Source organism: Mastacembelus armatus, chromosome 17 (genome assembly GCF_900324485.2).
Source record: "Mastacembelus armatus chromosome 17, fMasArm1.2, whole genome shotgun sequence".
Classification (NCBI taxonomy): Eukaryota; Metazoa; Chordata; class Actinopteri; order Synbranchiformes; family Mastacembelidae; genus Mastacembelus; species Mastacembelus armatus.
In genome coordinates this window covers 19,565,480-19,592,613 of record NC_046649.1, presented here as the reverse complement: position 1 = coordinate 19,592,613, position 27,134 = coordinate 19,565,480, and the positions used below count along the sequence as shown (strand labels likewise).

The window sequence follows — 27,134 nt, the reverse complement described above, 5'->3', positions numbered from 1 at the left end:
CTTACTGCACCACATTCATCAGCTCCACAGTGGCTCATTATCCCAGGTGATAAATATACTGTATAAGGATTTCAGATGGTTCTGCAATTCACTTTTGTGTGTTTGAGTCTTCAGTTTTTACAGCACCAAATCACAGTCACAAAGGAAAGCTCAGCCACCAATAATGACGTTGTAATAAAGTTGCTTAACAACTTTATTACAAAAGTAATAAAATTGTTCTTGTCCGACCCTTTTAGGGAGTTTTCCCTTGTTTTCCTTGTACAAACCTTCACTTTAAAACAATTGTCTTCTCTTCCATATTTAACTTTCCTTTTCTTTTGTTTATGTTGCGCCAGTCCAAGATGTTTTTGTTTTTCTGCAGGTTGTGGTGAGCCCTGTGTCTTGTATACAAACTAAAGGAATGTTTACATTGAGTGTAACTGAATACCTTCAGCCATGTTGCTCTTTAACAAATGTGTTTAAGGCCTTCCCTTCCTCAGAAGTCTTTACTTGTTGTCTTTTTCTTCCTTGTTTTCGTGGACATGTTGCAGCACATTCTGGCCTTTGAGTTTGAAATAGGTTGAGGTTTAGTTTGAGTAAGGCCCTTCAGGCTTAGTTAGTTAAAACTAGCTTTTACAAACTGTGAGTTATGTCATATAATCTTTTATTTCTAAACCTTAAGTTTGATGTGTGCAATTAAGTTTTGACAGTCCTTTCATTATTCTTTTTTATATTTATGTGCAAAAGTGTCTTGAAATATATGTTATACAGTGTTGATACTAGTAGTGGAGTGTAAGTTGATGAAATGTTTCTCCCCTGCAGGTATCTTTGTTTAACTGTGTGTTTCTGGCGTCATGGGCCTTTGCGTTGCCCTACAGCCAGTATCGGCCCGTGGCCTCCAGTGTTTGCACTGTGTGGACGTGCGTCATCATCATATGTAAAATGTTGTACCAGCTGAAGTCTATAAACCCTCCATCCTACTCCAAGAACTGCTCTATGGTGAATAATCAGTATTATTTGATTCTAGTTGTCTAAAGAACACACTGCTTTACCTCGTCCTTAATATCCTTTATTGCATCAAGATTTAATATGTACATGTCTCTAAAGTCTTTATTGAGCAACACATACACTGTAAACACAATTTTGATATCACACACCAGACTACATTCAGATTTAGATAGATTTATTTTATGGCTGGAAAGATATGACACAGTAAATACCCTTACAGCATTTTTTAATTCATCAGAAGCAACAGTATGTTTGTTTTCTGTCCATAGCCACTGAGCTACTCAGGCAAGCTGAAGACTGAGCTGGAGGAGTCTCTGCTGTATAAGGGACCTGTGGATCCAGCCAACTGGGTGGGCTTGGATAAGTCTGATGACCTGCTGGGCTACCTCAGGGTGAGTGGAGACACTTATCAGCTGAAAGTTTAGACAACACACAGTGTCACAACAATTCAAATTCTGAACATGAAAACAACATTTTAAATGAGAAAGAAATTGAGTTTGGTTCACTATTTGGTTGTAGAGGAGTCTCCTATAAAAAGTATGAAGGCTTAAAAAAAGAAAGGCATCAACAATATTTAGTTTTCTATTAGAAAAAGTAACTCACAGTAAATCTCTAATATACTAAATGTAAGCACCATATGTATTAATTCACATCTATATTTCTAAAAATTGTGTATTGTTTTGTAACTTTGTCTAATATTGATCGCTTCTTATTCCTGTTTTGATTTGTTTAAAATTGTATTATTTTTCTCTGATATTATTACTTGCATTGTACACAGTCTATGCAGATAACAACTAAGCATTTAACTGCTCAATGCACTGAATGACTGTGTGGATTTTTCAGCAACAGAAAAACAAATTTAATGCAATAAAATCTCCATCTGTGCAGAACAACCTCTTGATGTTGGCTATCTTAGCATTTGAGGTGACCATCTACCGCCATCAGGAATACTTCAGACTGAGGAACAAACTGTCGCCTCCCGCGGCCCAGATCATCTTCCATGATATTACAAGGCAGCACCTGGACATCGGCATCGTCAGCTTCATCAAATACTTTGTCAATTATTTCTTCTACAAGTTTGGACTTGAGGTAGTGAGTGTAGAGAATTGGAAATAGCTCAAATGTGTTTTACAGAAAGCAGGGACCATGTATACGTAATTTGTTTATTTGTCATTTCTCATAGACATGCCTGCTGTTGGGGGTCAATGTCATCGGGCAGCGTATGGATTTCTATGCTATGCTTCATGCCTTCGCCTTGATTGCCGTCATGTATAGACGAAGGAGGAAAGCCATCGCTGAAATTTGGCCCAAGTACTGCTGCTTCCTGGCCTGCATGCTGACCTTCCAGTACTTTGTCTGCATCGGGATCCCACCTGCAGCCTGTACAGGTGTGTGTAGTTGACTCGGCCAGACTGCACTCATGACAAAGTCGTTTATGATTTAAGGTCTCAAGTAATGATCATTTTTATTATGAATTAATCTAGTAATATTTTTAGGCAGCTGAGTAATAATTTAGTAAACATTGTGGAAGAAAAGTTCCCACAGAACAATGTGAAATCACATAACGGCTAAAGTGCTTTTTCAGGTTTTGTTACTAAGTCGAGGTTCTTATTGTCAGTCCTGTCCTTGTAAAGTGATCCATCAAATAACCTGACATGTTTATGTTGTTTCCACATATGTTTGATGATAATGGTGCATGCTTTCATTTCAGACTATCCCTGGAGGTTTCCCAACTCTACTACAGACTCCAATGTGGTCAAGTGGCTTTATGTTCCAGATTTTCGCACCAAGCCCAATCCCTCCTTCCTCATCTGTACGTTTCTTAGTTCAGTGGGAGATTAGTTGGAAGGAGAAGTCAAAGTAGCTACAGCCAGGGGTTATAGAATTCATATCCATTGCTTAAATGAAAGAAACCATATTGCATTATAAAACTGCTCAATTAAAAGTAAAATTCTAGTATTGAAAATGTGACTCAAATAAAAGTGAGTGTCCTTTGGGAAAGTTACTTAAAAATATAAATATGTGTTTATAATTCTGAAAAATGTACCCTGAGTATTAGACTTTTTAAATATACCACTGAAATAGTTTTGAAGTCTTAGTGACCTTTGTCAATATGTTGTGAAGTAACTGGTTTAAAAAGCTACTGGTAAATACAGTACCTAGAAATAGTTAAGTATGTTCCACCATTGGCACAGTTAACTTCTGAATATACAGTAACTAAGTCAGTTTTATTCTATTATATTGTTTCTAGTTGGCAAGAAGAAACATGCATCTTTATTAAGGTGATTTAATGCTGTCTTGAGCCAAACTGATCAATGTATAATGATGTAATAATGAATCTCTCCTGTTTTCTAGATGACTTCATGTTGCTGCTCTGTGCCTCTCTTCAGAGGCAGATCTTTGATGATGAGAACAAAGCAGCAGTCCGTCTCATGGCTGGAGACAATGTGGAGATTTGCAGAGACCTTGACGCGGCCTCCTTCAGCGTCCACAACCCCGTGCCCGACTTCATTCACTGCAGGTACAACAACTGTGTTTACACTGCAGCAAGAAGTGGTCTAAGTATGTTTTTATGCCTGTCAGGCCTACATAGTTACAGTATATGGCAATGGATCCCATACTTGTATTTCAGCACTTAAATTAGATTTCACATTAGATTCACTTGAAGCAGTTGTCATAATTTTGGTGTCATTGGAGCTTGACTGAACCAGCATTAACACAGAGGACAGCAGCACACAGAAATGGAAAGGAAGTGCAGTAGCCAGCATAATTGATGCTTAATGATGTTAGATGCTTACAATAAACTCAAAACTGAAATGTATTCAAATCAAATGGCGCTATTAGAAAACATATGTATGTTACATATAGATTACTTGCTCTGTATGAATATATTTTCCTTGTTAATGTTGTTTTCTCAGACTAAAAGGTTCCAGATAAGCAGGTGACAACAGATGGAGTGTGCAGCCCCTCACCTTATGATATTGATTGGGAGTATTGCATGAAGCGGTTTCACTAGACAGACAGATAAACTTATATGTAATAGTAAATGAAATGTATATCATGTCATTAGAAATGTGTTATTGTTCATACGCGTCTAGCTGTGTTGTGGGTTGTTGTGTAAGTGCTGATCTGAGCCCAGGTTGAAAAGCTGGTGTGTAGAGCAGATAATGGGGATCTAAATAAACTCATGTGAGATGCTTATTGTGTACCAAACTCCTGCCAGACTTCTCTTCTGTGCTCAGCTGTTGTTGCACTTGGCTGCTAACTGTGTAACTGTAGAAGGCTTAAGTGGGGTGGTGCTGAATAAGAAAATACTCACTCAGCAAACCCCTTATCCTGGATAAATAAAGACAAGAAAAACTGACAGAAGACAGTAGCTCACGTCGCTCAGTGGGAGATGTTATTGAATATCCTATGTATACATAATTCAGAATTTTGGCTGTTGTCCGATATTTGAATCTAGAGCTAGATCCTGACTCTGCACATATAAAATGAGTGAGACATGGTTTTGAGAGGCAGGGAAATAGAGAGCGATTTAGAAAGACAGCGAGAGCATCCTGACCTGTCCGCAGCCATTGATTATGTGCTCTTCACATTCCACTGTTTTGATGCGCAAAGTGGACAAGTCTTTTATTAACGCACTCTGTGTCCATCAACAAGCCCTGGTAGAGAGAAGGAGAGCTGTACAACCCGACTGTCCACGCCACAGCAGTGCTGCACTTATTCCATCGTTTCCCTCCAGGATCGAATTACGGATAAGGGGTGGGAGAGAAATCCATAATCCACAAAAACACTCTGTCCGTCACTCCGCGACTCAGACGCTTTTGCCCTGTACTCTAACTCAATAAATAGCTTTTAAGTATGGAAAAGGTATTTTCTCCCCCTGATGAAGAAGGACACTCACTCAGCTATTCCGGCCCATCAACGCAATGTGCGATCCCAACCCACTTCATCAAAGCCGCTTCCTAAACAGTGCAGCTGCTGTTGTGGGCCCATGTTTTCCCCAGTGTATTAAATTAATGAAATTAATGCATGTTGCTTCCTATGTTTTTACATGACATGGGATTTATACACAGGCTTTTAGCATGATAGACCCACACAGGACATGCCACAGTGTACCTTGTACTCCGGGCATCATCGACTAAAATCAGCCGATTAACTTTCTCTCTCAATAACGTGACAAAATATCCTAATGCAGCTGTAAGATTTTTATAATAACATACCTGAAAACAAAAGACAGTTACCTTTCTGTGACATTTTGAGCTGGTGCTTTTAAAATGCAGTAAATCATTAACATCTGGAATCTGGATTGAAAGGTGTCACCAATTTTGTTTCCATTTACGAGCAACTTCCCTCATCTCTGTCCTTTAGGTCCTACCTCGACATGCTGAAGGTCATCATGTTCAGCTACCTGTTCTGGTTTGTCCTTACCATCATCTTCATCACAGGAACTACGCGTATCAGCGTCTTCTGTATGGGATACCTGGTGGCCTGCTTCTACTTCCTGCTCTTTGGTGGAGAGCTGTTGCTGAAGCCAATCAAAAAGATCCTGCACTACTGGGACTTTCTGATCGCCTACAACATCTTTGTAATCACCATGAAGAACATTTTATCTGTGAGTAAACTGAATGACTTCAGTGTTATATAATATTTTAAGATGCAAACCTCATATTAACACCTCCTGTTTATTTAAAATCACAAATTTGATTTATTTCATTCAAGTACTAACCAGGCCTGACCCTGCTTATCTTTTGAGAGGGGACACAATCTGGTTTGACCAGGATCAAATGGTAAATATATAAAAATAATGATTAGAATAATAAAATGCTCTTATTGCTATGTCCCTAGATCCTGGCTTGTGGCTACATCAACTCTCTAATCAAGAAGAACTGCTGGTTAATCCAGTTGTTTAGTCTGGCCTGTACCATTAAAGAATACAACATTGACACCAGCCAGGATGACCTGCGTGAGTAGACTCATAGTATTTTACTCATTCCTTTTTTTAAATCTAGTTTGGAATTTGTTGGGTACAACATGATGATATATGCCTTTCAGTATTAAGTGGAGCGTAAATCCCCATTTGGGCTACTACGACTTGTCATACCTGTCAGTGGGACTCGCTGCATCAGACTATTTCTCACCAAGAAGTTGAAATTAAACCCACGCTCTTGTTTATTTTTCATCTCTCAGGCCAATTTAGTTCAGTGCGTCATTTATCTTTACCCCACTGGGAAACTGATTTACTGTGAATACAAGCGCTGCGGCGGTACTCAGTGAAACAAGAAGGTTTATGCATAATCATAAAACACCAATTTACAAAAACAACTTTGAGACAATTAACACAGACTGTAAATGTCATTATTTGCATGTGTCATTAGAGATCATAGAGGAATTGATGCATCATTTTCTACCTGTTACGGATGCTGATCACTTTAAAAGTTTTTGGTATTGGTCCACTTAATAATTTATTGCTGTGCATCAGTTTAATTCTAAATTAGACTGTGTGTTCCAGCTGCTGAACAGCGCTGTGATTTGCCCAGTGATGAGGCCGGGATCATCTGGGACAGTATCTGCTTCGCCTTTCTGCTGCTGCAGAGACGCGTCTTCATGAGCTACTATTTCCTCCACGTAGTGGCTGATATCAGAGCATCACAGATCCTCGCATGCAGGTACGCGGCTGAGACGCACAGAGACAATGAAACCAGGAAGGCACACGTACATTTGGTACCAGGCCAGGGAGACTATCTTCATGTTCAGACCCATGTAGTGAAGAGTTCTTCTGTATGTTTCTCTGGAAAGTTTGGGAACTGTAAGGAAACAAAAATTCTCTGATGCTGCACAGGTGCCAAGATTCAGGTTAGCAAGATTCAGTAAGCGAAACAGCCTGTGGATTAGAAGGCAGACTGACGTTTGACAGGGAAGAAAAGTAAAACTTGTGATGTTTATCTACCAAACAGATATGAAAAAACACATCTTGCTCTGGAGTTCATTGTTAATATAACTGACAATTTGTGTAATAATGTGTATAAAAAGAACTTACAGCTTATTTTTGACAAAAGTATTTCAATAAAATTCAACTTGACTGGTTTCCCCAACATATTTAGGTCATATGGGATATTTGGTGATTGAATAGTAGGTTTGGCTTTGATGGGGGATGTTGTGAACATTGATTGTTTACTGATGTGTGTCTGTGTATTTCAGAGGAGCAGAGCTTTTCCAGGCCACTATTGTGAAGGCAGTGAGGGCCAGACTGGAGGAGGAGCGCAAATCTGTGGAGCAGCTGAAGAGACAGTGAGACATAACTCAAAAAAAGTTGTCAAAGAAAATCTTCTCGTCGTCTTCCTCTGGACTAGAGTAACCCGAGCAGGAAAATTTAGAGCAATACAGGATTAATCGACATGTCTACTTAGCATGAAAGTGTACAGCAATGATTAGTGGTTTCTAATTGGTCAGAAAAGTTTCAAAGATTTGATTTTTAGGACATAATTCATTCATCATATTGATTCTAAATACACACTTTTAATGAACATTTTCCAAATTCTTTCATACTGCATGTATTCCATACAGCTCCATACTTGTTATATTTTCACAGGACTTGTTGACACAAATCAAACTATAGTATCTGACTTGATTTTTTAGTTAGACTGTTTAAGGATTTGGAGCCTCTTTAGTTTCATTAAGCCTAGTTTAGTCCACAGGTAAAATAAACCCGACTCAGAAAGTCAATTAAACTTGTTGGTTTAGTCTTTGTAGTTTCCTGGAAGCCAGTATATCAAACTACATAAAGTCAATGTATTTCCACCACTTACGGTTATCTCAGGAGTTACTCATAACATCCACTCACTCGCACTAATGAGCACTCCACTGTTACATAACATACACTAATTTCCATATGAGGCCTGAAGATGTTTATGGCCAGTCTGTCTGTAGTCGCTGATGTTCCTCTGTGTCGATACTTTGTGTCTCTTCACCATCTCTCTGATCTAATCAGGATGGAGCGCATTAAGGTGAGGCAGCAAAAGTTTAAGAGGGGCAAGGAGAAGATGCTGAGCATGGCACAGGAGTCTGGAGATGGACAGACCCTAGTCCAACCTGAGGACGACGATGATGATGGTATGATGAAGCCTACCTCCCTTATTGTGCAGCCAATTCTAAAAGTTTTAAATAAAAGTAGTGTGATGGCTAGTAGAGCTCAAGGAAGGTGGATGTGAGTGTGTTAAGGCCTAAAGGACCTAATGTTGTGTAATTATGTCTTTTCATTAGTATTTGAGCTAAACAAGTAGCTGCAAAGAGTTGAAATATGCCTTGAAGTTTATAGAAAGACTGAATTTCTTATGAAATGTTGCACTGATGTATTTGTGAAATTTTAGGAGCACAGCGAACGAAAGCCAAGACCAAAAAAAAGCAGTGGTGGAGGCCGTGGGTTGACCATGCTTCCAGTAGGTTGACTCCCAACCCCCCTTTTTTCTCTTCCTCCACTTTGATTGGCCCTTGTGTCCTTGACCAGAACGCTGAGGATTCCCATACTGCCCCTGGGCTCTGAAGGCACCAACATACAGTAGCTTTGCTTTCTCCAGGCTTTAGTCCTTTTCTGTCTCTATTTAAGGGTCCTTGTTACCTATAACTCTTATTACTGTACACTGTGTGTATGGAGAGGCACTTCAGTTTAAAGATGATCTACTGTGTCAGTGCAGAGCAGAGTTTCCTTAAATAGACATGATGAGACACTGAAGAAAAAGAAAATGACTAACAGCTGGAGGTTTGTACCTGATGGTGTTTAAAACATAAACTTCAGCATTGGTCTGACCTAAAGAGCCCACAGTAGAGAATCACTCTATTGTTAAACATTTCAATGCAAAGATATGAAATCGACTCGCCTTTATTCTCAGTACTGGAATAAAGGACGAAGGGTTTGTTCATTCTTTGCCTGTAGACATGATCACCAAACAGGTGTTACCCCAGAGAAAATAGAAGAGCAAGAATGATTGGCTCAGTCAGCAAATATATAAAATCACAACCTTTACTGTTTTTTTTCCCAGCATTTTTCTGAGTCATTGCAGTTGCTGCCTGTTTGGTTTGAGCTCATGTCTCATATTGTACTCCACCCCCACATGACATTTTCAAATTATTTCTCCATTTTATCTCTTTGTCATTTGATGTTTCATCTCCATATCCCAGCATCCTCCCTCACTTCCCGCCCACTGTGGTTCTGTTCAAGGACATAAGTCAGCCTTGTCTATCCCATTGCTTCTAACACTAACACTACTGCAGACTGGAGTCACTTACTCTGCAGCTTAAGGGCGACTGGAATAAGAGTCTCTAACAGAATACTTCATCGTGCTTTGTGCTCATAGTTTTATCAGTCGTACTAGTATTTGTGATGCATCGTGTGTCTTCTGCATTTTCTCTTTCTTCTCATGACTATTACAGTGTGTTTGTATCATTTCCATGCAATAAATATAGACTGTTAAAGGTTTAATATGTAGTGAATAAAAAGAATAATGATAGGTGGTGATTTATTCATCCTGCATCTTTTTTTTCAGCAAGGTAACCTTCACTGAGACTTTCTGTATACTACTGTAACTGTGAAAATAACACATGACTTGAGCCTCTGTTTGACTGGATGTAACAACACTGTACCCTGTTCCCTCTCAGTGGTTAGAAGTGGAGACTACTACTTGTTTGAAACTGACAGTGAGGAGGAAGAGGAGGATGAGGAAAAAAAAGACGAGGAGCCACCAAAAAAGTCGGCATTTCAGGTGACTTCTTGCAGTGGCTCATTTCTCATCACTTCCAGAGCGAAACAAGTTTGTAATAGCCAGTAATTTAATCAGGTGATTGTATGTGTGTTATTGGCAAGTATTTCATATTCAGCAGAAGTAAAGTATAAGAGTGTTTTCTGAAGTACTGAGCATTTTTGAAGTACTGGCACTTTGCTTGAATATTTTAATTTATACTTTGTTTTATGGAAAGATTATATTTTTTACTTTATTACATTTACTCAGATCCTTTGCCTATTTAAAAGTTCTGTGATTCTTATAAGTTACTTGAACTTGAGGTGTCAGCCTTAAAGTTCTAATTCTGCAGGAAAATAGCCGCGATGCATCACGTTTTATTTTTATAGGTGCCAGAGGTGCAGCTAGTTTTAACTGCTTTAGATATTAGGTGGTTTAGTCCAGTTAGGCCCCTCTAGAGGGTCACAAGAGACATCTGAGAGGTCATGAGATGATTAAACCTGGCAGCCAGTTTTTGCACAAGCTGCAAACATTCATTGATTTCTGGGGGAGGCCACTGAATAAGGCAATTGCACAGATGGCTGTAAAAAAAAAAAAAAAAAAAAAAAAAGGCATGAATAAGGGTTTTGTGTCCTGGAATGAAACAATATATCAGCTCATAGCAATACTCCTGAGCTGACAGATGGCTCTCTTTGTTATCTTACAACAATAACAAGAAAAGTTTAGACTTCTGGCTTTTTGTGCACAGTGAGAGTGCAAGGGGAATGAAAGTCTGCTTTAGAACTTGCCTGTGTGCTCTCAGCCCAAAGAGCAGCACTTCCGTTTTATTAGTATTTGACATAGGAAATTTCCTAGCTACCCTGGATTTTATATCCTAGAAATGAAAGCACAGATGAGGTTTAGAGGTTAAATGTATTTTTGGTAGAACTAACAACTCTCCAGACGTATTAAACATGATGGGTCCTCCCATATGACGCTGCTTTCAGTCAAAAATGTTGGAAACTACTGGTTTGTATTTTATGATTTTATAGTATATTTTGATCATTTTAATATCTTAATCTGCAAAGTAGCTGCAGTTGTCAGATAAATGTAGTGGCATAAAAAGTATATTTTTACCCAATGCAGCAACAGTATAAAGTACCTTCAGTGTAATTAGTTATTCCCATAATTATTCCCTATAGTATCTGATCTTTGCAGTTCGTAGTGTTATGGAGATACAATTTAATACTACACATTCAGTAAAGGCTAAAAATGGAGTTTCGACACTGTATGACTAAGACATTTCTGTTGTTAACTTTTGCTGAAGATTTTAGAATCTTTAAGATTAAATGAATAAAGGTTTTGAATACTAACAGTAAGGAGAGTGTGTGAGCTACGCATATTCACCTGCACAGTATTCAGGACTACTGAATCCTCTTTTTCTAACAGTGTGAAATGATTGGTACTAACCCTTTCCTCCACTCTGTTCTCTTCCTGTAGCGAGCAATTGGGAAGTTTGTCTCTGCTGTTCTGGCTTTGCCCAAGTCTATCATTAAGCTGCCTAAAACTATTCTGCAGTATGTAGTCAAGGCAGGCAAGGTACTCACCACTGGAACTAACACATATTGCTTTCTCTATGACCATCACGGCACTGTTAATATTGACGACACAACAGACTGCCTTTTCCTAATTTTACACACATTGACCTGGAATGGAAATGCTTCAACCTTGTAAGCATGTTTCTGCCTGACTGAACTAGAGCTTTATTTGGACACTGTGTATTGTATGTGCTGTCTGTGTTCCCCTCTTCGTGTTGTGTACTGCTTTGAGCCTTTAGCTTCATGTTACCATGGTCAGTGTGAAGCAGCAGTAGAGCCCAGAGTTTGTATCAGTCTTTTCTCTGATGTAAGACGTTTTTTGACCTTTGCATAAAAACCGGACAGGTGGTTTTGCATGTTTCAGTGCATCAAGAGTAAAAGTCAATTCTTCACTGCTGATTTTTAAGTCATTACAAAAGGTTTTTGTAGGTGCATTTAGGGCGGGTGTATGAGAATGTGGTGCACAAAACCCAGCGATAACATAAGAAAATGTAGAGATAAAGTCATTTTGGTTGCTTTGTGCACTAAAGTTGTTTGTTTTTGAAAGTAGTTATGTAATTTTCATGAGGACTTGAAGATACCATCAAGCCAAAGCATTTTGTTTTCTTAATTTATTTCATTTCTTTTTTCTTAAGAAATAAATGCATAAATAAAAGAGACTGGAAGTTTTTACGTTGGTCTGATTTGATTTACTCCCCCAAAGGCAGTAAAATCACATTCAAAGGTTAAGGTGCAGTATTGTTTCAGAAATGGTCTCTGGTACTATGAAGTATAGCTGATTTAGAATTATTAGACCAAAACATGCAAAACCACTTTAAATTTAGATTAAATTTTTCCTTTCACCTGTATCCTCTTTTGTTGCTCTTGCCTACAGTAATTTGCCTCCTTGACACCTTCAGGTTAAAGCCCGTCATTGGTACTAAACTGCCCTCTGTTCTCCAGTTTCTCTACCACGCCTGGATCACAGACCCCAAAGCTGCTCTGAAGGCACGAGGCAAAGAGAAACGCAAGTTTTGGAAAAAATACACCAAAGGAGTTAGACACAGGAAAAACAAGAAAGATGGTAAGTAGGCAGAAACTCAAATGAAACTGTAGCATTGTATATGAGTGGAAATAAATTCCATGTTCTTTGACCATGATGAAGTTTATATATTGTACTTCAGCAGGTCATGTGGCCATAGAGGTTGGTGAGCTGTCCGATGGGCAGGAAAAAGAGGAGAACAAGAAGTCTGATGGTCCTGGTTAGTTGTTTTTTTTTTTTTTTTTTTTTAGTAGAAAATTGTTCTTTGAAATCTGGAAAAAAAAAGACTTTACTCTTAATTACCTCATTTTGATATTTTTTTACAAATTAGGATAGGCAGTTTACTGTGAAAACTACTCAAACCAATTTTTTTTCTGATTTCCTGAAATTAAAGAGAAAAAATCTGTGACTGTCCAGAGTCATTTCAAAGCCCCAGTTTGCAGGTTATTTAGTGCATCCTAAGAACTTTGATTTGTTTGATTTGTGACTGGTTTTCTCTCCCTCAGACAACATCATCAAGCGAGTGTTCAACATCATAAAGTTTACCTGGGTGCTCTTCCAGACCACAGTGGACAGCTTCACTAAGTGGATGAATGACGTGTGCAGGGAGTACATCGACATCTCCACCGTGCTGCGTATAGAGCGCTGCATGCTGACCAGAGAGGTCAAAAAGGTGCACAGTCCTCCATGCTGACCTTTGACCTGGAGAAAAAACTTCCAAACCCTCTAATGTAGTTTTAGTTTTATCTTAACTCATAACTGATGAAGAGAAATTACATCTGACACTGAAGTGAATTTAGAATTTTGTTGTTTGGGCCATTTCTCTGTTTTTTAACTAAATGCTTTTCTGTCACCCTCAGTTTATATACTTCATGTTTTGGTTTCCTTATAAAGTGTTAGCATGCTAACATGCTAAATGGTGAACATGTTAAACATTACACCTGCTAAACATTAGCATATTAGCATGTGATTGATGCACTCAGATCTGTTTCTTAAGTAAAAGTCAAATTCTGATACAAATAAAAGTACAAGTATCTAAGAATACATCAAAATGAATGTACACACCATGCAGAACAACTATTTTACAGTATAATGTGTATTATGTCATTTGGATTATTATTGTTGTGATAATGTGTATGTCACTTTAATGTTGCAGTTGGGAAAGATGGATCTATTTTTAGTTTATATACTGCTGGGTATCTTATAAATATATAAATACTGTATTTCCCATATATCAGTACAAACTTATCTTTATTGTCTTAGAGTTAAGTTATAGACTATTTTGTGTTAATATTCTAAATCTGATCAGAAAAACGTAGTAATGTAGGTATTGTACAAGTACCTCAGAACTGTAAAGTACACTTTCCACTTTCCACCACCAAGCACCACTTTCCCAAAGTACAGCTTCACAGAGCTGCTGTGTTGGATATAGGAGCTGAAGTCTTGTTAAATCTCATGTTTACCTCATTAAACACTTGATTAAAGCGACTTGGAGGAGCAGAAGGTAATGAACTTCTCTCCTCTTGCCAGGGTAATGTGCCGTCCAAAGAGAGCATCCACATCTATTATCAGAAGGCAATGAGGCTCAACATGTCCAGGCAGGCCAGCATGGATCAGCTGAGCGAGGATGAGTCAGCCTCCGACTCCAACAGGGTCCGAAGGAGGCGAGGAGGCTATCGCATGGAGAGTCAGGACTCCACAGCCTCCAGAGACAGCATATCCAGGTAGAGCCCAGGGTGGCCAACAGCAGTGTAACAAGGGAGACCAAATGAGTCCCTGTCAAGACACCTTTTAGGGGGTGTTTACCAGCAGTTGGCGAGATAACACAATGGATTGTGACTTTATGGCATCTTCCTCCCTCAACTGTCTGCATCATAATATTCATGAAACAGCAGTGGATGAAAATGCAGATAAATTCTCTTTGTCTGTGCCAAATTTCAATGTTGATGAATTTCTTAAATGTCATTTTTAAATCTTTGATTCTATTCACCTCCACTGTATTTGGGTATGGACAGAAATCACAGATATATAGAAAACTCAAATCACGAGGCAAATAAAAACTATCCTCATAGCTACATATCCCTAAAGGTGAGTTAGAAAACATGTATTTATAATTTCAGTGATCTGGCTCTGGAACTTAACCACCGTTAGCAGTGAGACTGTATCACCTCATTGAGTCATTTTATCCAGTTTCTGTTGCATCTCAGGCTCTTATGGCCATGTAACAAGTTAAACAGCAAGAAATGTTTCTTTTTCATTTTTAATGTTAATGGGCGGGTTCTGAATTTTTCAAGCAGTTGCCCAAAAACCACTTAAAGAGGTTTTGCTGTAATCATGCAGACACTGTGAGAAAATCCACAGTCCTCATTCTGTGTATCTCAAGTCTTTTCTTGTATTTCTTCCCTGGACAATGTGTCCCTGTTGTCCCTGTTGAGCTGCAGTATTTTTGCACTTTATATTTCAAAGTGTAACATTTTAACACATTTTGCACAGAGGGAGGACTGTAGATTTAGTCCCCCATCACTTACACTGGACGCATGTTAGGAAGTGGTCTCTCAAAGTACTAACAGGATGAGCGTTTACTGGAAGCATAATGTTCACTCTGTGCATTCACTTGACTGTTGCTTTAGAAAAATCATGGACCTGTCCTTTAAGGCTGGGTCAAATGCTGTTGTACAGATCATAGGGAGTCCCTCATTCTGTGTAACCTTAACTAGATCCCATCTCATCCTTCTCACCACTAACCATTCCATCCTCCACTCTCATCGCCTCTCAGTGCCTTCACTGAGGCCACCACCCTGTTTTCTCGCCAATCCACGCTGGAAGATCTCGATGGAATGCCAGAGTGCATTCCCAAAACCAGTGAGCGTGCCAGACCCAAACTGCGCAAGATGTACAGCCTGGACATGTCCAGTTCATCAGTGGACAGTGGCAGCAGCTTTATATCCAGGTGCCCGGCATCTGCATCATCCATATACACAGCTGAGTCCCTGACATGAATAATATCATTGCATCTCCTGATGTTTGTTTGTGCCCAGATCAGTTTTCGGTGGTTTTTAACTTTAACTCTGACTTGAATGCACATTGATCCAGTCTCTGCTCTCTTTGTCCCCTGCAGTGAGGTGACCCAGTGCGTCACACTCTACTCCAGACAGGGCACCACAGATACCATAGAAGAAGTGGAGGATGAGCAGGATCAAGGGGAGGACAAGAAGTCAGCTCCCTGGGAATCCCAACAGCTGGATGAGAGTCCAGGGACTGAGAGTGGACCCTGGAGTGATGGAGAACCAAGGGAGACAGAGGAGGAGGACGGTGACGGACATGAGGGACATGAGGGACATGAAGGACATGAGGGGCATGAGGGGGTGGATGTTGGACATGAGGGACACGAGGGGCTGGATGTTGGACATGAGGGACACGAGGGGCTGGATGTTGGACAGGAGGGACACGAGGGTCTGGATGTTGGACATGAGGGACACGAGGGTCTGGATGTTGGACATGAGGGACACGAGGGTCTGGATGTTGGACATGAGGGACACGAGGGTCTGGATGTTGGACATGAGGGACACGAGGGGTTGGATGTTGGACATGAGGGACACAAGGGGCTGGATGTTGAAGAGGTTGAGGTGGAAATAGTGCCAACAAAGGACCAGGAGAGAGAAGAAGCTCCATGGGAGTCTTTTGGCCCAGATGAGGGCCCCTCTCTCAGACTGGAGTATGCCCCTTCAGTTCAGGACAAGGACTTCATCACTGAGAGTGAAGATGGAGGACAGCAGGACCTGATGCAGACAGAGGGGCACGAGGGCCTGCTCTACACCCCTGACACAGATGCTTCCAAAACATCTGATGCTGACGTTCCTCCCAGCTACAGCAAGGCAGTGAGCTTTGACCGTTTAGAAGTTAGCGATGACGAGAGTGATGTGGATAGGAAGAGGCGTATGGTTATGACCTCTGACAGCCGCTCAGACAGCAGGTCAGACATCATGTTGCCCTCTATGACCACTGAGCTGACCGCCAGCGAATTGCTGCTCAACAAGTAAGTCCAAAACACAACTAAAGCACGTCCTAACCACAGGTATCAAGTTTGACTAGGTGTTGAGATGTTTTGGAAACCATCAAAGCTGGTGTTGCATGCTTGGTTATGCTCTCAGTGTCTTATTGTGGAGGCATTTTGCATCATTGTGTTGTCATTCTGTGTATGTCCTTAAGCCGCTGGGCCTGTTAAGAAATCTTTCCATGATTGTAGACAGTTTGGTGAAGCAATAATAAGTTTTGAATAACACAAAGGATATTCCTTTATTTATTTCTGTGTGTTAGAATCAGGAAAAAGCTTTTCTCTCTGTGTCTGTCCAGGATGTTTCATGATGAGGAGCTGGAGCAGTCAGATAAATTCTACCAAAACCAGCCTCTGATCCTTCAACTCTGCTACGCCCTCTACAACATGCTGGTGGCTCACTCGGAAATGGTGTGCTACCTGGTCATTATCATCAATCACATGGTGTCAGCCTCCTGTGCCACCCTGGTCCTTCCCATCACCATCTTCCTCTGGGCCATGCTGTCAGTTCCTCGGCCCAGCAAGCGCTACTGGATGACCGCCATCATCTATACTGAGGTACAGTCAGAAGGCGTCACTTGCGAAACATCAAACCGTCTAATCAAGTCTAATCAAGATGCGTTGATATTGAGCCTTTAGACATAAGAAAAATATACTTGCATTGTAGTCTAACAGCAAGACTGTATTCAGCATTAATAATGTTTGTGCAACAGTTTCTCTCAGGTTTCAACGTAAAGCTTCATTTTAGGCTGTAGTCCAAAAAGCTTCACTGACATTGATTTCCCTCTAGGTCACTATCGTCATCAAGTACTTCTTCCAGTTTGGCTTCTTCCCCTTCAACCAGAACAAAATAGACAGAAACAAACCATATCATCCTCCCAACATCATCGGCGTGGAGAAGAAGGATGGTTATGTCCACTACGACCTGGTCCAGTTGCTGGCTCTCTTCTTTCACAGGTCCATTCTGAAGGTACCTGCCTCACATGTAAAGATAAACCTAGTCATGTTCAAGATTTTTCTTATTCTTTCCATGAAATAAGAAAAAACAAGTGTCAGTAAAGTTTCATAAACCTGTGATGAAACATACTGTTGATGTTATAAAGCACCAATTTTATTGAAAATAGTCCCCAACAAATATTATTATTTCTTTCTATTTGAAGAACATTTTCTGCACTGCCCACTTCTTTTAGGAAATGACTGAGTCGTTTTAGAAGGGAAATTATATATTTATGATTTGAGGATTTGGATTTTCAGTGTTAACCAGTGATCTTGGGGCTGAGAGCTACAGTCAGAAAAGGGAAGTAGGAAAGTATTGAGATGGACCAACACACTATTAGTTTGAGTATTTTTGACAAGCTTTGTTGATTGGAAGACAAATACTATTTTACTGCCAGTCATGTCCTTTAGACACAGTCAATCTGGACAAGCTATTCACTGAACTTCTTCTTTTTAAGATCAACATGAAAATCACGGTGTCTGTTATAAATCTGAGTTTATTTGGCCATAAAATATAATATCTTCTCTCCAAATCCCATCTACTTTTCATTCCAGTGCCACGGTCTGTGGGATGAAGATGACACCAAAATAAAAAAAGAGCCTCCTTGTCAGAGCGAGTCCGAGGATGAAGGAAAGACAGACCAGGAGGAGAGCGAGAAGGAATCTGAACCTCCCTCGTCACTGAACAATGAGAGGAGAGGCTCTGGTCACACCTTGAGGTCCATAAACTTTGGGTCCTCTATCGATTCAGGACATGTCCAGGTGCACTTCCCACAACAGCAGACCTACCAGCGTCGCAAGAGCTCCAGTGGAGGCTCACACGTTTCTCACAGATCTTCTACAAGGTCTAAGAGAGGTGAGAGTTTTTATTGACCAGTTCCTGCTATGAAATGGAGATTTATGGTGATTCCTTCATGAACATAAAAAGACGACAATTTGTAAAACATGAGAGCCACTGGGGAAATGGAATGAAATGTGTGATTTTGTAATATGCATAGTCGCTGTTCTTCATACAATAGTAACCATAATAACAATAACAGAAGCAGTCTTTCTATCCATGACCCCAGGATCATGTCTTTGTGAATCTTGCCTCGTCACAGTTCATTAACAACTCGAAATGTAAATTGTTTCCACAGGAAGTACCGCTTCCCACAACAGCAGCCGCAAGGACGGCAGCGAGGCCGGGATCCATCAGAAGACCCGCAAACAGATGATAATGGAAAAGCTGAGAGAGCAACTCTATAAAGGAAAAGCTTTCCTTATAAAACGGTACGACGAAGCAGAGTTGGTTCATAAAAGTTGATGCAGCTGTGTTTTTGCCCTGTTAAACCCCACCCACAGCTGCTTACTGGTCAACATTTTTAAATGTGAATAATGAGGGCAGTGATGAGACGTGTGCTCAGCAAATATTCTGGATGAATAATAGAAGATGCACTGTGGAAAGTCACATCAGTGGTACACCAGCTAAAACCTTTCAGAGGACTAAATTTAGACCTCTAATTGCAGCATTCCCGCCAGGCCAGTCAGTGTAATTTTTGTAAGTGATGCAACAGATGGTCACAACATGTTATTCTTCTAAATTTAATCACAATGGAACAAGTGGTTTCTGAGATATTACATGGAAAAGAGTAACTGAAACACGCTTTAATGATAATTTGAGCATTTACATTTTTCTAAAATAAGATCAGCACTACCTGACTTGTTGCATTGTACCATTCTACCATTTTAAATAAATCAACTTAACTCCTGTTCTTTGTAGGTTTTTGGAGATCTACCTTCCCATGAAGCAGTTCTTCTATAACCTGATCCATCCAGAGTACAGTGCAGTAACAGATGTTTACGTGCTGATGTTCCTCGCCGACACCGTCGACTTCATCATCATTGTGTTTGGATTCTGGGCATTTGGTGTAGGTTTTAAATTTAGACCAAATTAGATTACATCAAAATTCATTTTTTATCTAAAATCCATAAATACAGGTCAAATTTGTTCCACTTTATTTAACAAAGTTAACAAATGTGTGTACCTTTTCTCATCCAGAAACACTCAGCAGCAGACATCACTTCGTCTCTGTCAGAGGATCAGGTGCCAGGACCTTTCCTGGTCATGGTCCTGATCCAGTTTGGCACCATGGTGGTGGACCGGGCCCTTTACCTCAGAAAGTCTGTTGTGGGCAAGGTCATCTTCCAGGTCATTCTGGTCTTTGGCATCCACTTCTGGATGTTTTTTATCCTGCCAGGAGTTACAGAGAAGTAAGAAGCTAATGTTATCAGATGTTAGATGTATCATTTAATCTGAAGTAATTAAGTGTCCTGATTGATCACCAACGAGCCCTGATGCTGCAACATTTGTATCTCACAGTGTCCTGGACTTAAAATATGTCATTCATCTCTTGTCTTTCTGTCACTGATAAATAAAAATAAAAATGACGTTTGAGGTTTCTGTAGAGCTATAGCTATTTGCTTAATAAAGCTTAAGCAAAATCCTCATCAGATTTTAGAAACTGTCTCTCTTTTCTTCCTTCCATAGGCGTTTCAGTGAGAACACAGTCGCTCAGATGTGGTATTTTGTCAAGTGCATCTACTTTGGGCTGTCTGCGTATCAGATCCGCTGTGGTTATCCCACCCGTGTTCTGGGGAACTTCCTCACCAAGAGCTACAATTACGTCAACCTCTTCCTGTTTCAAGGGTGAGTTACTCTGGGAAAGTATCATTTCTTCCAGCTGGGCAAACAGGTTCAGGGCCTGTTGGGATGTCAGCTCTCTGCTGCTATTGAAAGCTTATACCTGGAGCTATTTGTTTAAAAAAGAATACTTTAAAAAATACTTATTAAAGTGGACAACAAAATTTGGAATTTTCTGTTTTAGCTTTTAGTGCATCTCAATTTGAATGTTTGTTTTTTACATGATGTCTCAGGTTGAAATAATTAGTCAGTTAATCACTCAAGTATTTTTTCAAGCATTTAAAAATATTTTGTCATTTCCAGATCTCTACTTTATATCATCGAAACTAAATACTGCATCTTTTGGTTCTCATCTGTTCGTCAGATAAAACAAGTAATTTACAGACTTTTGGTCTTTGTAAAGTCTGGAGGGAATAAAACTTTCAGACTTTGAGATTTGTTTGCTTTGTAGAAGAAGTGAAGTCTGATGAAGAAGACGAAATACTTTGGACAGAGCAAAGCAGCAGGAGATGTTTTTAAACTACTGGTATTTTATTATCAACATTCTGGACTATTAATTTCATGCTTTCTGCAATTTATTGTCAAATGCAAGAGACTTGGACTGGAATTAGTCCTAAGGTCATTTAAGGTTACGTCTACAGGCACGCTAACAGCTGGGTGAGGCTATACTTTGGTGCTGCACCACTTTGACAACACAAAAGTGATAAAGTGGCATTAAACTCTTAAATAATGATGTTTACTTGAGTATTTTTTCAGTGAAACCAAATAATAAACAGTAGAAACAAATGCAACAAATATATTCGATCAGTTTTTAAAAGTTCAGTGTGTAGCAGCGTCTGATAGGGTGCAGACAAAAGCACGTCTTATTATATATGATGTAAATATAGACCTTAAGTCTTGGATGTGAGTTCCTTATTTTGACAGGTTGACTAAGAACGGTCTGTTGTTTCCAGTTTCCGTCTGGTGCCATTCCTGACGGAGCTGCGAGCCGTGATGGACTGGGTTTGGACCGATACCTCACTGTCTCTGTCCAGCTGGATCTGTGTAGAGGACATCTATGCTCACATCTTCATCCTCAAATGCTGGAGAGAGTCTGAGAAGGTGTTTATCATTGTGGTATCAGTCTGTATGTGTGTCATGTTGGAATTCAACCTGAAATTTATTTTGCCATTTGTTGAAGTGGATCTTTTTCTGAACCTACTTTGCTTGTGTTGCTTCATGAAGGCTGAAATTTATGGGCTCTAACTTTCTGAAATGTGTTGTATATTAAATAACAATGATATATTATGTCTGTGGTTCCCAATATTCCCAAAAGTGCGATAAAATATCTCATTCTGTGCCTCACTATAGTAAATAATGCATTGTTGTATTGCCTCCTGTACTAAAAGTAAACACTATTTACTGTTATAACCCAGTGCTGTTGATGGATTTACAAAATTCCTGTCATAAGGAATATATTCAAACTATTGTTGTTTTACCCCAAATAGTGGCCAGATAAATCATACATTTCACTGTCCTCCATCACACTGTTCTGCAGAGGTACCCCCAGCCACGGGGCCAGAAGAAGAAGAAGGTGGTGAAGTACGGTATGGGAGGGATGATTGTGGTGCTGCTGATCTGCATCGTCTGGTTCCCTCTGCTTTTTATGTCTCTTGTAAAGTCCGTTGCTGGAGTGGTCAACTCACCGCTGGATGTCTCATTTGAAATCACCCTGGCTGGTTTTCAGGTATGGACGCTATTTCTTTTATCTTTTATACCAAAACAAGCTTGCCAAGCACTTCACTGAGAAATAAATCCAAACAGAAATGACAAGAAACCAAAAAGATGCTCTGCCCAAAGCCAAAGCCTTTTAATGTGCAGAAATCAAGTAGATCTCAGTGTGTATCTGGGACAGATGCAGTGGAGTTACTGTTCTGCAGAAATGTAAACAGATTAATTTCTCCAGCAACAGTCACAAATGCAAAAATGTTAGAAGTGTATTTAAGAAACTCTGTTTCATATTTTCACAGCCCATCTTCACCATGAGCGCTCAGCAAAAACAACTGCAGAACGTGACAGCAGCTGAATTTCAAAAATTCATAAACAAATATTTTGGTGACGATGTAAGTACAAGAAAATGCAGTACAAATACAAGATGTCTGTTTTGTTCTGATATAGCTCGGACTGTGTGATAAATGTACAATGTGCCAGTGGGTTTAAAATGTTTTATTATTTGCTGGAACTAAAAGGCATAAGAAATTCTGATATTAGGGATTAGCTTTACTACAGTACCAATATAATCCAAAATGTTTTTCTCTCATTATGATCTCCTTTTACACCAGGCAGTTAATACACACAAGAGAAGATGAATTCAAAATGTGTTGACAGTCAGTATCCACACCAGCAGCTCTGAGGCTGTGCACACTGGCTGTATAATGGTGCGTCACGCTAAAAGCTAGCACCTCAATGACAGTGCTAACAAGCTGAGGTCACAGGATAACTACAGGTGTTAAACTTCATGCCTCAGGCATGTCTACCAAATGTCAGAGCATCAGTGAGCTGCTAAGAGGGCATCGTAGTTAATGTTAGCAGATCGTCAGAGCTGTTAGGGTTCATCCTGGATGTCTGCACCACATTTTGTGCTAATTCATCAAGTAGATTCTTCGGCAGCTCTCAGGATAAGTGAAAAGAGTGACCTGTTGGTGAAGCTTGACTTTAATGTCCAAGTCAGTCAGGATTTATCCACTAGAGGCTACATATCTGTGCAAACTGTTGAAGTACTTCAGCCTTCACTGGTTCCATTCTTTAAATAATATCCTGACTTGTCAGTGTAAAATGGTTCAGTAAGATTCTGTTGTGCTCTTGCTGTGTCGGGGGGTTAGGAAGCTTTACAGTGGCTGGAGGGCTACATGCCAGAGGATCTAATCATTGCTGAGCTGAAAGGCAGCTCCAACTCTCTGTGGACGATCAGTCCACCCAGCAGAGCCAACCTGATAGAAATGTTGGAGTCAAATGAGGACTTCCCCATCACCGTGTCCTGGTCAGTGCAGAGGTAGGCACTGACGAAACGATCCTGCAGTCGTGTTCATACCATGTGTGTCTGTATCTGCAGTAACTATGGGGCAGTTAGTGATGGATCATCATAGTGTAACAACCATTGAATTTGTTTTATTCAGTTCAATACTGTTTTCAGAGTTTCACTGCTCCTTCTGCTGACATTTAAAAAATGTAAAACTCCTGTTGTCTAATAGATGAAGAGCCGGTTGTGTAGGCTTTCACTGGTCAAAATCAATGAATCCTGTCATTCTAAAGCGAAGTTGATCAGTGGTTTTATTTAAAACGTTCTGCAGTTTTATAAGGTATAAGTTTGTTTTTCACCTTGATCTCAGAAACCTCAGTCTTGGTGCCAAGGCTGAAATAGCGTCTGGAAAACGGGTGACGTCTCTAGACCAAAAAACAAAGCTGGAGCTCATAACACTTCTGAATGGGACAGGAAGTAACTCACAAGTGTGAGTACATCATATGCATATTTATGCTTTTTCATAATCAGAAGCATGTTGTTTTTTAATATATTTTATTAATAATTTATTTATATTAAGTTAATTCTTCTCATAATAAATCCCATCACCTGTCATACCTCAGTCCCAGGATGTTAAATGAGTTTAGATGGACATTGTATATCAGTTTTTGGGATCTACTGCTTGAACATTATGGAGACATTTTTATGCAGTGAATATACAAGTTGTACTTTGAGAAGGCAAAGTGGATTTTATTAAATGAAAGAGGACAACAGTTAATACCTGAACTAAAGTATGTCATTGTATAAAACCACAGGTCTGTCTCTTAACAAATGTGAGCAAATTGTTTTATCTTTTTCATCCAGCATATTGACGCAGCCTGTGTTTTACCTGCAGGACCCTAACAGATATCTTCCCTCGTTATATTCGAGCCCCCAGTGACTCGGATGCCAAGCCTGTTGAGCAGCTTTATAAAGGTCAACACCACCATCTTTATGTAGATTGCACTGACTGTGTCTTTGCGTAGTTGTTTCTGGATTTGGTAAAGTAACTTCAGAGGCTTTTCTTTTAAAATCTACTTTTCAAAAACTGACACCTTTTTTTTAGTTCATCTCTGACTCAGTATCAGTACTGGACAAGAAAGAACAACGCGACAATTGCGTTTTACCCAAAGTGGACACATAATATGTAGAATGTACTGCTTTTCAAAAATGTGACATCATTTGCATTTTTATCTGTTTTATTCTGATTAAATGACAGAACTTCACTCTTCATTTTTACAGAAAACAAGATGTTTGACATATACGTGACATTGAAGCGAGCTCAGAATGTCTCAGATCAAATACAGGAGTGGTGGATCGTCAACCAGACACAGCCTGGACCAGTAGAAAAAAGGAGTTCAAAATACAAGCATGAGGCAGGGCTGGAATTGTACGTATTCAGTGACCAAGTCAGCCCGCCCAGTTTGGGCTTTCTGGCTGGATACGGGTACGTTAAAAAAAGATTTGTCCTGCTTTGGTGTGACAGTGAAATGTCAGGATTTACATTCACAAACAAAAATTCAAAATTATTGCTATTGTCAAATGTTGTTATCCAAACCTGCACAGTCAGAGATGTTAGTGGTCTGTTGTTTCATCAGTCTGAGGGATGTCCCAGTGTTGGGAGGATAATGTGGAGTCAGAGCCTTTTTCTCTCTTCCCTGTCAAGGATCATGGGCCTGTACGCATCTGTGGTTCTGGTCATTGGCAAGTTTGTGCGTGAGTTCTTCAGTGGCATTTCCCACACCATCATGTTCGAAGAGCTGCCCAACGTGGACCGAATCCTCAAGCTGTGCACCGACATCTTCCTGGTCCGAGAGACGGGAGAGCTGGACCTGGAGGAGGACATGTACGCCAAGCTCATCTTCCTCTACCGCTCACCAGAGACGATGATCAAGTGGACCCGAGAGAAAACTCAGTGAAGAGACATTAATTTTTAAATGCGAGTCTGAGCTTTTTGGAGACGCTTGGTGGTCGCTCTGTTGCTGTGAGCAGCTATTTCAGCCCATTTCCCTGCTGAGGGAGCACGAAGCAGCTGAGGATTAACTCTGTCCTCTGCAGCTGAGCTCTGATGGCAGTGACACAGTGTTAGCTCCACACAAAAACACTTTTTGAGTTATAAACTGGTATTTTTTACTATTTAGTGATGAAAAACAATGACAACAGTCATAACAGTAGAAATTGAGCACAAATTTGCAGGTGCTGTATTTATCTTGGGAAATCTGACTCAGTTTTCCATCCACTGGGATAAAATAAGCAGCGGATGTGTAGTTGGAGGCAGAGAAACCTTTTAGGACAATTTTCCTATGATATAAAAAGTCCTAACACTAATATAAAGGTAGATTTTTAAACGTCCCTCAATGCTCTTCATACCTGTCGTCTTACATTTTCACAACCACACAGGAGGCGGAGAGAAGCTCAAACTGGCTGCAACGTTACTCTTTAAGGGCTTCCCACAAACAAAGAAATGCACAATAATGACCACATGAGCACAATCTCATATTTTGGATTGTGGGACTGTGCAATCTTGAGCTCTCTTTTCATCCGAATTTTTTGGGCTGATGGAAAGAAGAGGCCAGTTCTGAACTGGACACATGACCATAATGTCCGCCTTTTTTCCTGTGTTTTTTTTTGTTGTTGTTTTTGTTTGTTTTTTTATGTCAGAGGCCACAGGGGAGCCTCTCCAGAGACACAGTGCAAAAGATATCATCACATAATCTTTACTTGCCTTATTTTGTTTGTATGAGAAGAACTGAAACTCTTATCAACTACATATCTTTCTCAGGAAGAGCTGTTTTCACAGATACTAATAGTATGGGTTATATGTTACAATATGTAGGCTTTGATGGATCTAAAAAACTGAGATTGTAGAAAAGATGAGTAGTATTTAAATGGCATGAAATATAATGTGGTTATTGTTCAGATGGACTGATACAGAGTATGTTTACTGCACAGGGATGGGTTAGGAAGGTAAATTTATTGCTGTGGATTTTTTTTTCCTTCCAGAGATTGAGATTAATTGCCAATCATCCACTTTCTGAATCATCTACAGGTTGGCTAGAGTTGAGACCAGCAGGAGGCTGTTTTTGAATCAGGGTAATCATGTGGTAGACTCTTGCACAACACTTGTGAACCTCTCGCTGTTTGTAACATCCACACTCATGAACACTGTGGTGCCCACAGCTGTGCATTCAGTCATCAAGGAAGAAACAAGCAGGCACAAAAAAGATTCCTCATGTGAAGGGCAGAAACACGAAGCCCTTTAGTCCCAACTATGCATTAGAGGACATTGTAGCATGAAAGAGAAACTTCATTAATGCCACGACAAATTTTCATTTTCTTTACATGTACATACAAGATTAAAGGAACAGGACGTGGTGGAATGAAATGTGAAACTGTACCTGTATGTTAAGACAATGTGGTATGATGAGATCCAGAGGGCTGCGAATAAAACATCTGGAAAGGTGTCAAATTTTTGCATTCAGCTGCTGTTTCCTTGAGGAAAAGGACTGTGAGTGAGCAGGAGAGATTCTATGTGCTGTTACATTCAACTTATTTTTGTGTTTTAAGAGGAATTTTAATGTTAAACATCTCTTTACCATAAACTGTGTCTACAGTTTCAGGCCTAAAGGGTCAAAATATCCAATATCCTTAGCAAACAGTGAACATTTTGCTTTCCACTGGGTTTTGCTCAGGTTCCTATTGTTTTAATTGTTATGAGAAGAAACAACCATGTCTTCATTTACATCAAGTTTCCAACATGAACATTTTCTTCAAACTACAAAAATTAGGCTTATCTAGAGAGTTTTACTGAAAAAATGCTTGCTGCAAGTCAGCTGAAACACTGTTAGGTTGAGTGAACTCTCAGTTCATTCATTGACCTCATCATTTCATACCAAGCTAGAAATGTAAGATTGAATTACCTTGAAATTAATGAAAGTAGTAAGTTGCATTAAGTTAATAAAAGCATTAACTGCATTGTTATGAAGCTTTTTTTTTGTTTGTTTGTTTGTTTTTTTATAAATGTTGTACACAAGTTTACACTACATT

At 39.7% G+C, this 27,134-nt stretch overlaps 1 protein-coding gene across 9 annotated transcripts in view; it reads left to right on the top strand.

Annotated features, from left to right (window-relative positions):
- Window positions 1-26,551, top strand: part of piezo2b (piezo-type mechanosensitive ion channel component 2b) — a 67,564-nt gene extending 41,013 nt beyond the window's left edge. For 7 of the 9 annotated variants that reach the window (XM_026313541.1, XM_026313538.1, XM_026313540.1 and 4 more), the window contains 34 exons: window positions 802-978; window positions 1,257-1,379; window positions 1,876-2,076; window positions 2,171-2,375; window positions 2,699-2,800; window positions 3,343-3,508; window positions 5,359-5,602; window positions 5,836-5,953; window positions 6,500-6,656; window positions 7,189-7,278; window positions 7,979-8,100; window positions 8,358-8,426; window positions 9,643-9,746; window positions 12,242-12,362; window positions 12,463-12,540; window positions 12,827-12,993; window positions 13,851-14,044; window positions 15,097-15,270; window positions 15,439-16,356; window positions 16,674-16,932; window positions 17,165-17,344; window positions 17,926-18,226; window positions 18,507-18,639; window positions 19,130-19,277; window positions 19,409-19,620; window positions 19,898-20,056; window positions 21,004-21,151; window positions 21,588-21,776; window positions 22,060-22,152; window positions 22,912-23,081; window positions 23,419-23,538; window positions 23,944-24,023; window positions 24,330-24,534; window positions 24,754-26,551. In XM_026313541.1, coding sequence (XP_026169326.1) covers window positions 802-978; window positions 1,257-1,379; window positions 1,876-2,076; window positions 2,171-2,375; window positions 2,699-2,800; window positions 3,343-3,508; window positions 5,359-5,602; window positions 5,836-5,953; window positions 6,500-6,656; window positions 7,189-7,278; window positions 7,979-8,100; window positions 8,358-8,426; window positions 9,643-9,746; window positions 12,242-12,362; window positions 12,463-12,540; window positions 12,827-12,993; window positions 13,851-14,044; window positions 15,097-15,270; window positions 15,439-16,356; window positions 16,674-16,932; window positions 17,165-17,344; window positions 17,926-18,226; window positions 18,507-18,639; window positions 19,130-19,277; window positions 19,409-19,620; window positions 19,898-20,056; window positions 21,004-21,151; window positions 21,588-21,776; window positions 22,060-22,152; window positions 22,912-23,081; window positions 23,419-23,538; window positions 23,944-24,023; window positions 24,330-24,534; window positions 24,754-25,006 — 6,180 coding nt within the window. In that variant the 3' untranslated portion in view covers window positions 25,007-26,551. The remainder of the gene's footprint in view (window positions 1-801; window positions 979-1,256; window positions 1,380-1,875; window positions 2,077-2,170; window positions 2,376-2,698; window positions 2,801-3,342; window positions 3,509-5,358; window positions 5,603-5,835; window positions 5,954-6,499; window positions 6,657-7,188; window positions 7,279-7,978; window positions 8,101-8,357; window positions 8,427-9,642; window positions 9,747-12,241; window positions 12,363-12,462; window positions 12,541-12,826; window positions 12,994-13,850; window positions 14,045-15,096; window positions 15,271-15,438; window positions 16,357-16,673; window positions 16,933-17,164; window positions 17,345-17,925; window positions 18,227-18,506; window positions 18,640-19,129; window positions 19,278-19,408; window positions 19,621-19,897; window positions 20,057-21,003; window positions 21,152-21,587; window positions 21,777-22,059; window positions 22,153-22,911; window positions 23,082-23,418; window positions 23,539-23,943; window positions 24,024-24,329; window positions 24,535-24,753) is intronic. The other 2 variants (XM_026313544.1, XM_026313537.1) reach the window with 1 other exon arrangement.
- The last annotated feature ends 583 nt before the right edge of the window (window positions 26,552-27,134 follow it).